General features: G+C 41.3%; 1 protein-coding gene across 3 annotated transcripts; it reads right to left on the reverse strand.

The window, feature by feature from the left end:
* Positions 1–234: 234 nt before the first annotated feature.
* On the reverse strand, positions 235–10,462 carry LOC121291667 (zinc finger protein 2 homolog). Of its 3 annotated transcripts, none has more exons than XM_041213160.1 (3): positions 10,372–10,462; positions 4,923–5,035; positions 235–3,682 (listed from the first exon to the last, which is right to left on the reverse strand). In XM_041213160.1, exon 3 carries the CDS (start codon positions 3,101–3,103, stop codon positions 2,003–2,005), a length of 1,101 nt encoding a protein of 366 aa, XP_041069094.1. In that variant the 5' UTR covers positions 3,104–3,682; positions 4,923–5,035; positions 10,372–10,462; the 3' UTR covers positions 235–2,002. The 3 variants fall into 3 exon arrangements, with proteins under 3 accessions (XP_041069094.1, XP_041069095.1, XP_041069096.1); XM_041213161.1 differs by lacking the exon at positions 10,372–10,462 and adding an exon at positions 7,053–7,160; XM_041213162.1 differs by lacking the exon at positions 10,372–10,462 and adding an exon at positions 5,745–5,829.
* Between the last annotated feature and the right edge of the window lie 684 nt (positions 10,463–11,146).

An 11,146-nucleotide genomic window follows, 5' to 3' on the forward strand; every position in this document is an offset into this window, starting at 1 on the left:
TAATTCTATATACTCCCTGTAAACACTACCAAGGTATTTTCAAGGACAGTTCCATATCTCCCAACTAAAACTGATAAATTTCCTGAGCAGAGAGAATGGGCTGTTCATTGATGCAATCAGAGCATTTGGAGCTTAAAGAATTATTCGCGAATGAAAGATTAGTGAAATGCCCAGTGCATATTCTTGACTGTATCCATAGGTTGAAAGACATCACGATGATAGTCACGACATAACTTAGGCAAATGCTAAAATTATATTTATTACAAGACATAAATTTATAGAGAAGTAAACAAATCGGCAGGTAGAAGTAGCAATACACATTAAACTAACATTTTAAATCATTTTGTCAAACCAAAGTAACAATCAGTTCCGGGTTCTCAGTGTACTTTTCCAGAATGCCAGCTGAATCAAAGATAATTATAACATGGGTATTGCAGTTCCAAGAATTTCCATCTCCCTGCTATTATACTGAAGTACTTTTGGGGCTAAACAAAATGAGAAAACTGGGACTGTTCCCGAATACAACTTCAATTTTCTTTGAAGAAAAAAATGGGTTTGAATAACATCTTCTTTGATTAAAGTGTACAGGTTTTTTCATGGGTGTTAAAAGTGAGGCAACTACTTTTACAGGTGGCTATAAAAGTACTGCCAGGTTAGTCAGTACAGACAATGCACGTGGTGGAAAGGTACATTGTCTGAAGTACTAGTGGATCAACTGTGACATACCACAAAGAAAAGCAGATTTCCTGTCTGCATTTGAACATCTATTCACACATTTACTGTGGAAATGCCTACACTCAGATCCCCATATTAAGGCAAAAGAAAATCTTCTGGAACAGCAGAAATTTCTTAAAATTCCAGTGCAATGGCTCTGCTATAAATTTATTTGAACGAGGAGGTAAATCACAGCACGAGATAGGGTGGTGTTCATATCCATCATAACCACGTTACAATGACCACTGTTGAAGAAATTAAGTGGGTAAGTTACTAGTCATCATGAGGGTCAGGGAACCAAACCAGAGTGTGGAAGGGGGCAGAGGACTTAGTAAGGAAAATTTTAAGACAACATTAGAGAACGTAATCCCAAATCTATGGTGGTAGGGGCTACAGGATTTTTTTTAAACAGTTACCATCTCTTTAATATATCTCTTCTATTAAATGACACACACTACCTACGATTTTTTTTTTGTTGCTTAATGCAGCCGCCTATTTTGAGTTCAAAGCTTTGTCTGCAATGAGCTGGGTGATGTCATGTCAACTAGACATACTCTTAAAGCTCTTACCCTACCTGAAACAGTATTATCCTCTGCTTCATTATCATGACAACTGAGTTACTGAAGACAGCTGCAGCTTGTAGACCTATTCCTACAATTGGGGAATGTGAAATGAGACAAGCAAAAGGTAACCAGGACTGAGCCATCTCCTTTTCATTTTGTTGGATTTTTCTCTAAAGTTGTTTTTCTCCTGAGTTCCCTTCACTTAAAGAGTTCCTTCTGATCTTCCTTTCATATCAACACACAGGGCAATTTCTTGTAGTGGAGAGACATTGTGATAGATTGAGTGTGATAGATTAATACCAGGAAAAGTGCCTTTCACATTTGTCACTGTGAAGACACTCTCCTCTGGAGATTCTTTTGCCTCAGTGGATGAAATAGTCACACTAATTAATGGCTGTCCTGAAAATGGTGCACCGCCACAGTCTCTCATCCACATGGCTACTGAGATAGAAAGTGAGGTTGGATATTCCTGAAATTTGAGAAATAGCAGCTGCACTAGAAATGCTGTTCATCTCAGTAAGCTGGTGGTGCTGGGTGGTATGGGGGGGTGAACAGGGCGAGGGTGGTGTGTGGAGTAGTGTAGGGATATGAACCTTGGACAAACCTTTGAAGCTTTGTACAGGCTGAGCATTTGAATTGACTCCATCTTGTGAAGATTTGCCGATGTTTGTAAGAGAGGAGGAATTTGTTAATCAGTTCTGGCAGATGTCTTACTGGAAGGGTTTCTATCCCAAGTTGATGCACTGATGTATCTCTAGAGAGGAGGAGTAGGTGAAGAAGTTCTGGCAGCTATTGCACTGGAATCGTCTGTCACCCGTATGGGTGTGCTGGTGCTTAGTGAGATCTGACAGCAGTGTGAAACCTTTATTGCAAAACTCACACTTGAATGGTTTATCAGATGGAGGGATACACTGGTGCTTCAGGAAATATGAGGAGCTCAAGAAAGCTTTGTCACAAACCTCACACCTGAACGGTTTATCACCTGTGTGTATATGCTGGTGTATCACAAGGTATGCTGAACTGCAGAAATCTTTGTCACAAATCTCACATCTGAACGGTCTCGCATCTGTATGGCCGCGCTGGTGTACACGTAGGTACGAGGAGTTGCAGAAATCTTTGTCGCAAACTTCACACCTGAATGGTCTCTCATCTGTGTGAATGCGCTGGTGTTGTAGGAGACTAGAAGACTGCGTAAAACATTTGTTACAAAATTCACATTTGAATGGTCTTTCTCCTGTATGGATGCGCTGATGAACACGAAGGTATGATGAATTGCAGAAAGTTTTTTTGCAAATTGCACACCAGAAGGGCTTTTCATCTTTCCGAATGCACTTATGTACCTGGAGGCCTGATGACTTCATAAAAGCTTTCCTACAAACCTCGCACTTGAATGGTTTCTCAGCTGTGTGAGTGCGCTGATGTTTCAGGAGCAATGATGAAAGTGTGAAAGCTTTGTCACAAGCCTCACACCTGAAGGGTTTCTCACCTGTGTGGGTTCGCTGGTGTTCCAGTAGGCGTGATGATGTCACAAAAGCTTTGTCACAAATGTTGCAGCTGAATGGTTTCTCTCCTGTGTGAGTGCGGTGATGTTCCACAAGGTGCGACTGCTTCAAGAAGGCTTTCTCGCAAACCTTGCACTTGAATGGTTTTTCACCCGTATGTATACGCCAGTGTTGCAGGAGGGTCGATGCTTGTGCAAATGACTTCTCACACACCTCACATCTGAATGGTTTCTCACCTGTGTGAATGCGCAGGTGTTCCACAAGGCCTGATGCCTGTGCAAAGGCCCAGCCACACACATCACACTTGTATGGTTTCTCTCCCATGTAGCTGTCCTTAGGTTGCAACAGACATGACAACTGAACCGAGACTTAAAATCCTCACATCTGAATTCCTTTTTGCCGGTGTACATACACCTGTGTATCAGGTCTGACAGTGTGGAAATCTCTTCTCTCACCTCTCACTGCTTAACAGCCTTTCATCTGTTCTGAGGGACCTGTGCTTCATGAAAATTGAATGGTTGAAGCCTCTCACACACCTCAGACTTGAATAACTTCTCACCTCTATGAGTGTGCCAGTGCTTTAAGAGTTTTACCAAGCATGTGAAAGTCACTGCTTGGGCAATTTGTTACTAGCCAAACACTTTCTTAAGATCTCTTCGCCTCCTGCAGCATGCAAACTCGAAGCACCAGAGCTTTTGAAACATTGGTTTTGTAGAGAAACTCAGCAGTGCTAATTAGTTTTAGTTCTGAAAATGCATTGAAATTCTCTCAATTGAGTGGATTTTCAGAAGATAGTTTTGTTGTAGAGCCATTCATTCCTTGGGTGATGACTTGGATGTACCTGCGGTATCTGGTCTTCCTATGTTTTCTGAATGGAATGTGGTTTAATACAGTCTGATCCTTCTGTAAGACAGTAAAAGAAAATCATGATTTTCCTTCTATCACCTCCCCTCTATGAAAGGGTTCTTCTCCTTTCACAGACAGCTGCCCATGGAGTGCTAGATTTATTTGACAGCATGCGGCCATCAGAGCCAAGTCTACATTGCCCTCACTCACCACCATTCTTTACAGCGGTAATCAGTGAAAACTAATCAAAAGCTGATGTTCTGGCTGATTTGCCCCGCCTCCTCCCAAGTCAGGAACCCGAAAGTCTGTAGTGTTGCCCAATCTGGCTGCATTAACTATCTCAGCAGAGGCTACTGTTATAAATGTGAGCTTTTCTAAAGATGATATGTTTTGGGAATGTCTCCTTAATTCCATGTAAAATGGAGAATTGAAGGGGGTCATGCGACCTGCTCCATGTTCTGCCTAACAAGCCTGGCTGGCTTGGTTACTATGGGAATGAGTGGGATGCGGGCGGGGGAGGGTCCACAGGTTGACTTACTGGGAAGAAGATGCAAAACATTCACACCTGGAAACAAAGGCAAGGGCAGCTGTGCTGACTGTAGATAGACTTGCAGTCTCCAAGTTATTGTGCAAAAAAGAGAGAGAAAGAGACGAAGGACTGCAGCTAGTATGGTCAGTAGAGAGAAGCTGGGAATCTCTGCGAGCTACTCTTTCCAAAACAGGATGCAGGAGAGAAGATGGCCACCAGTCGAAGCGACACATCCTATAGCGATCTAAGGAGTCCAGAAGAATTATCCCAGCATGAATAAAGGGGGAGAAGAATCGCTGGAGTAGGTCTTACTGCTGGTAATTTGTTCAGAAACTCGCTCTCCGAACGCTAAGGGAAACAACTTTAGATGATCACTTGAAGTTATGACTCAGCGAAACATTTGTCAACTGGAAGCGACTGTGGACTGTTTCCTATAAAGACTAATTCTGTGCAGAGTGCAGCGTAATGTATAACCAGATGTGGGGTTCTCGGTTATGTTAAAATTTAAAGTGGCGGGTGGGGGGAATACTTCTTCTGTAGTTTAGAGTTCTAGTTTCTTACCAAGTAGTGTCTAGTTGATGTTGCTTTTAGTTTGTTTATTTCATAAAAGTCTTAAAACTTGAAGTTTTGTTGTGAGATTCCTTTAAGTTGGCCACTGGGAATTCAAATGTCTTTTTAAATGTAAGCAGTCTCTACGGGGATTATAACACAATGGAGAGAAACTAAATCGATTCAATACACCTCAGTACCAGAAAAGGCAATACTCACATAGTCCCTGTCCTCCTTCAACGTCATCCCCATCTGGATATAGCTATCTTTCCCTCTCCTTTTTCATGGATCTCTTAACTCGCAGACTGAGCCATCAAAAGCTCCACAGTTTACTAAGGATAACAGAGCAAGATAGCCTCAGTTAGCGTTAAAAAGTGCACAGTTACATGCTCTAAAATTAGAGTTAGAGTGGAGCTTAAATTAGATAGTGGCACCACTGTGGAAGAGAACAGGCTGATTTTGAGCTCTCAAAGAACGCATGTGAATAGTGAGCCATTCTTTCACCCTACTGAATAAACGTTTTCGACTTCCATTTTATATTACCCTCATCAGTGAGCCCTAGCTCATTATGTCTTTGAGAACATCTTCGCCTGTCTTGATATTTAGGTACATGCACAGGATAATCCTTATTTGTATTGGTTTAGATATTGCATCCCAAGATACGACATCTACTGTGTTTTCATTCAGGCAGTAACAGTCACAGGAAATTATTGAACAAAATAAATGAATTAGCAAATAAATAGCAAATTTTGTGACAATATTTTACACACTTATCTAACTTTGCCCATTCCTCTTACCGCAGAAAGAAAACATAGCTCATATCTCTGCTGCTGTAATTTACGGCTAGATTCCACTTTTACTTATTACTTCAGCAATCCTTTTCTCACCAATTATGGCAGTTACTTAACTTCTTTCAGCCATTTCAGCCAAATAGGTTTCAAAACTACAGGCCGATAAAACTCCCTCTAAACTAGCTTTCTCAATTTAAATATTTGTTCAATTGAAAAAATAAGCTACCAATCAGACACATAAAGAACACACCTGTTTGTGCTTGAACTTATCAGTAAGGTTTTCCCTTTGAGTCAGTTGCTCAGAGATCAATTGATTAATACATTGTAGTACTGGTTTTGTAATACTGCACTGAGTTATGGTGGTTGATGATTTTGATTAACTCCTGATGCTCTATGATTGAATGAAAGCCAAAACTTCAGTCAAAAAGCTTAGTTTTTGTCACATTTCACACTTTTCAAGAGTTGTCTTCCTGGCTCAGTTAACATAACACAGGTAATCCCCTATTTAAAACATGTTTTCATTTTAGTGCAGTTTGTGAATTGGTGAAGTTCCCCCTCCAAATAGCATTGCTTCCATTTTTGTTTTAGCGCTGTTACTTCATATGCTCAGTTTTTTTTAAACAAACCGACACTTCACTCGCTGCCTCACTGCTTCCCTCCCCTGACCACTCCCACTGGCTGTTTCCCTCCCCGACCTTCTCCTTCTCGCTGCTGAGGGTTTGGGAGAAGGTGGGGTGAGAGGGAGGGAGCGAGCAAGGGAGCAAGAGGGGTGATGAGTGAAAGGGAGAATTGGGGGAAGGAAGCAGTGATTGGAGGATTGGTGAGGTTGACACATGGCAGCGAGCAGGAGGTAAGCAGAAAGAGTTACTAAGAGTTAGTAAGTTAAGTTAAAAGGATTTTTGGGCCAGTTAAGTTCAAGGCAGTCATTAGATTTTTAATGTAAAATTTACAGATCAGGAACATAACCTACCCTTATTACATGAGTTCTTATGGGAAGGTGATTTCCATTTAGAGGTTTTCGTTTAGTATGCTGTTTTTTAGGAACTCAGCAAGAGTGCTAAATGTGAGATAGCTGTAAAACTATTTGTAGCTTGAAGACAAATGCCATCTCCTGGAAGCTAGACACAGTGCAGCCAGTGGCCATCTTAATCCTTAGCTCCACCCACCGCCCTTTCCTTTAAATTGGTATTTATATATTTCCATACATAAAGCTAATTTTGTCTCTACCTACCCCTACAGAATGACAATTTCATGCATTTTGTCATATTATTTCTTTCCTTTTGAAGAGTTTCTTGACAATGCTTTTGCAAATCATACCTCACTATATAGTGCCATTTGCTGAACATGTGTTCAATGTACTTGTCATTTAGCTGCAATGCAGTGTTCCATCTTAGCAAACCAAATTGGTACCATGCTAACGTTAACAAAATTACATTTAACTAATTAGAGGGATATGATAATATACTGTACTGGGAAATATACAGCTACAATCTTTGCAACGAACACCATACATCAGTACATCCCTTCCCACTCGGTATGGCAATTTAAATGATCATACCTTGTGACTCAGCTTGCTGCTGCTCTTCATCATGTACCTAGCTCAGCATTGCATATGCCCGTCGAAAATTCGATGAAAAGTGTAATCAGCAATGGCAGGTGCAAGGTCTGCACAGAGCCTAGTAATGGCATCCTCACAGCTTACTATTCATAATACTTGGTTTGACCATGTTCATGCGAGATTTGTTTTGAGTGCAGTTATATGGCTTATATTTATAATGAAGCTCCTGTTAATAGCTTGCTGATCACAGCAATGCTCAGACCCATTTCTTTGGTTTAGGATGAGGTCATTGAATTATAGTGTCCTCTTCAGCCATAACGCATCTTCAAGTCCCATCGCCGACAAAGTGTCCACAATAAAGCATAATGCCATATTGGATTTTCACTTCATCGGAGCAGCCCAGGAGTTTGTTCAGGCAGAGAAATTCCCTACTTAAACCACACTGACTTATGTTGACTTGATACTATTCTATGTATAATTATCGTTTATTCTTAATAATTGATCCCATTCTTTTACATGGCCTTTATTGCAAGGTGAGGGGGTGGTCATGGGGAAGCTGATTCTTTACCTATAGTATCCGATAGAGTCCCATCCTGCTCACGTCAAATGCTTTTAAAAGCAACGCTTTCTGTACACTTCTCTTGAAATCTGGCATAGGGAGAAGATCATGTCCACTGTGGATCTGCCTGCTTAGAAGCCACATTGTACCTTCAGGTATATTCTGTTAGCTAGTTGATGAAGCCTTGTTAGAAGATTATGGTGAAGGCCTTCCCAGTGATGCTGAGGAGTGTGCTGCTCTGGTATTTGTTGCAATCCCCTCGATTGCCTTTGTTCTTGTACACATGATGATGTTATATGTCATGGACATCCTTTCGGACAGAGCCTTTTCTCCAGCAGAGGAGGAGGTGGTCATGGAGGTATGGAAGCAGATGGGACTTTCTAAATTTAAGCAGCTCAGTTGGTATTCCATCCTTTCCAGGAGCTTTCCTTGCTGCTAGGGAGTTAAAGGCCTTTTCAAACAAAAGGACAGGTAGCTGCAGAAGATCGTTAAACACTGGCAGAGACATATACGTCTCACATGAGTATAGCTTGGAGTAGTGCTCAATCCAACAAGTCATTTGCTTGTTCCTGTCAGTGATTACTTCCCCATCTGCAGATTTCAATGGAGCAACTTTGGTGGCAGTGGGGCCAAGTGCTTTCTTCATATTGTCATAAATAGTCCAAAGGTTACAACTGTCACGACAGCTGTATTTATCCGCACAGATTGATACTTTGATAGTGCTAATCACTGGATTGGACAAGTGTACAGAATGGATCCAAGGATATGGTATAATGGGGAGGTAGCCTGTGCCAAGAGACCAGCAGAGCAGCCAGCTCCGATTCCAGGACACCATCAAAAGAGTCATGAAAACCAGCAACATCAATCACAAGTGGAAAACTCTAGTTGACAATTGATGCAAATGGCAACACCAGCTAGGGCCAGGAATTTGCCAGCTTGGTGGCATGTGGTTTCAGCTCTGGAATACCTCCCTACACCTCTCTGTTTCTCTTTCTTCATTTAAGAAGTGCCTTAAAACCAATGACCAAGTGTGAAGTTACCCACTTTGATAGGAAAAACAGAATGGCAGATTTTTATTTGATTGGTGATAGATTGGGAAATGTTGATGTACAAAGGGACCTGGGTGTCCTTGTACACCAATCACCTGCATGCAGGTGCAACAAGCAATTAAGAAGGCAAATGGTATGTTGGCCTTCACACCTGGAGTATTGTGTGCAGTTTTGGTCTCCTGACCTAAGAAAGGATATTCTTGCCATAGAGGGAGTGGAGTGAAGGTTCTCCAGACTGATTCCTGGAATGGCAGGATTGTCATATGAGGAGAGATTGGGCCGACTAGGCCTATATTCACTGGAGTTTAGAAGAACGAGAGGAGATCTCATTGAATTATATAAAATTGTGACAGGGCTGGACAGACTAGAAGCAGAGATAATATTTCCTCTGGCTGGGGGATCTAGAACAAGGGGTCACAGTCTCAGGATACAGGGTGGACCATTTAGACTGAGGTGAGGAGAAACTTCTTTACTCAGAGGCTGGTATGTTATTCTTTACCACAGAAGGCTGTGGAGTCCAAGTCACTGAATATGTTTAAGAAGGAAATAGATTTCTGGACTCTAAAGGCATCATGGGGTATGGGGAGAGTGCAGGAGTGTAGCTTTGAGATAGAGGATCAGCCTTGATCATCTTGAATGGCAGAGCAGGCTCAAAGAGCCAAATGACCTACTCCTGCTCCTATTTTCTACATTTCTATGTTTTAGCCATTGAGCTTAATATATCCTTAGGTGGTTCATAGTCTAATTTTGTTGTGTGATGTTCCTGTGAAATGCCTTGGGACCTTTTATTGCGTTGAAGATATTATACAAATATAATTTTTGGTACTGTTTTAGGGTGTTTTTTAAAAAAATTCCCCACCATCTATGGAAGCTTTTTCGCCTCTCAACCTTCTTCAAAGGCTACCGACACCATAACTGATTTGAAAAAGATGGGCTGTTAACAGAACGGTCGCAAAACTTAAATAACTGGGCTTTTCAATTTTAAAAGGCAACTAATCAAACACGCACGCCTTGGCAAAATCAACGACATACGGGGATAGAAATTGCAGCGAATGGAATTTAATATCGGACGGGAAATATAAGCAGCCGATCCGATACTGCCTGTTTTACGCACCCTGCCATGGCGCATTTCTTCCTGAACAAGTTAAAGTTAAAAGTAAAATTCTGGAAATCTGAATGAAAAGTTGAAACATAAAATGTTCTTTTTTTTCCAGAGCTGCTGGCTGAACTGTTGCACGCTTCCAGTTTTTTTTCCCCCCAATACCAAGTTAACTGCCACAGCCCAATCCCAAGCTAAATCGAGCTCAGACTTAAATTTTGAGAAGCTAGATGGCTTTACACTTCCCCGTTCAGCAGGATTCCTCAGAGAAAAGTCTCACAAGAAATGGTTCTCATCACAGGCAGGAAATCTATAAGGATCCTCAGAAAATCTGCACCTCCCAGATAATCAGACCTCGCCTTCTAATTTTCAGTAATAATCCATCAGAAAGGAAATACTGCATGCAAATCCCAGCTTCCCATAAACACACAGTATCCATTACTAAGCCGCAGCACAACAGTTCAGCACAAAGCACGGAGTATAAACAGGCCTCTTGGCCGGACCCTCTCACAAAGCATAGGGTGCATTTTATTCCCTTCCTGATTTCCCCATCGTAGAATCAAACTACTCTGAATATTAATGAGTATTTTACTATATAAAGTTTGTACAAACCCTGTTCTTTCCCTCAGTCTACACTCTTCTTACTTTGTAGATGTTGGCATATAATAGACAGGCCGCAGACTGGAGGAGGAGAAAATTATGGGAACACTGGGTATATTCTTTGTGATTGACATTACTCGTAGCCAATCAGCTATTGTACTACATTTGCCACTTACCTATACTTAATATGCTAATCACAATGATTAGGTAATCATTGGGAGTGGAAATTCTAATTCATACTGTAAAACTATTACAAAATTAAAAACTGTAAAACTATTTCAAAATTAAAAAGTGTAAAACTGGGGAACCGTTCAATCCGAAGCAACGTAAAAGCCAATCCTTGCAGAGATATCTCATCGATTGTAAATGTATTAGTTGTGGCTCTGCTCATAGCAGTCTTGACTCTGAATCCAGTTGTGGGTTCTGTCGCACTCCAGAGACTCCAATTGCAGTTTTGAGGGAGTGATGCAATCCTGGAGGCATTATCTTGCAAATTAGACATTAACCCAAGGCCCCGTTTGCCCTCTTAGCTAGATATAAAGAAGAAAAGCAGGGGAGTCTCCCCAGTGTTCTGGCTAACATTTATTGCTCAACCAACAACACTAAAACAGATTATCTGGTCATTATCTCATTACTGTACGTGGAACCTTGCTGTGCACATATTGGTTCCCCCACAGTACAATAGGGCTGTGAAAGCACTTTGAGACGTCTGAAGGTGATGTAATTGGTTCTATAAATGAATGTTTTTCTTGACCTACTGTGTCCTAACACCAGCTACTTACAATCT

Source organism: Carcharodon carcharias, chromosome 19 (genome assembly GCF_017639515.1).
Source record: "Carcharodon carcharias isolate sCarCar2 chromosome 19, sCarCar2.pri, whole genome shotgun sequence".
Classification (NCBI taxonomy): Eukaryota; Metazoa; Chordata; class Chondrichthyes; order Lamniformes; family Lamnidae; genus Carcharodon; species Carcharodon carcharias.

Coding starts and splice junctions, on each gene's coding strand:
- LOC121291667 (XM_041213160.1), bottom strand. CDS start 3,103: ATGGGAGAGAAACCATACAAGTGTGATGTGTGTGGCTGGGCCTTTGCA.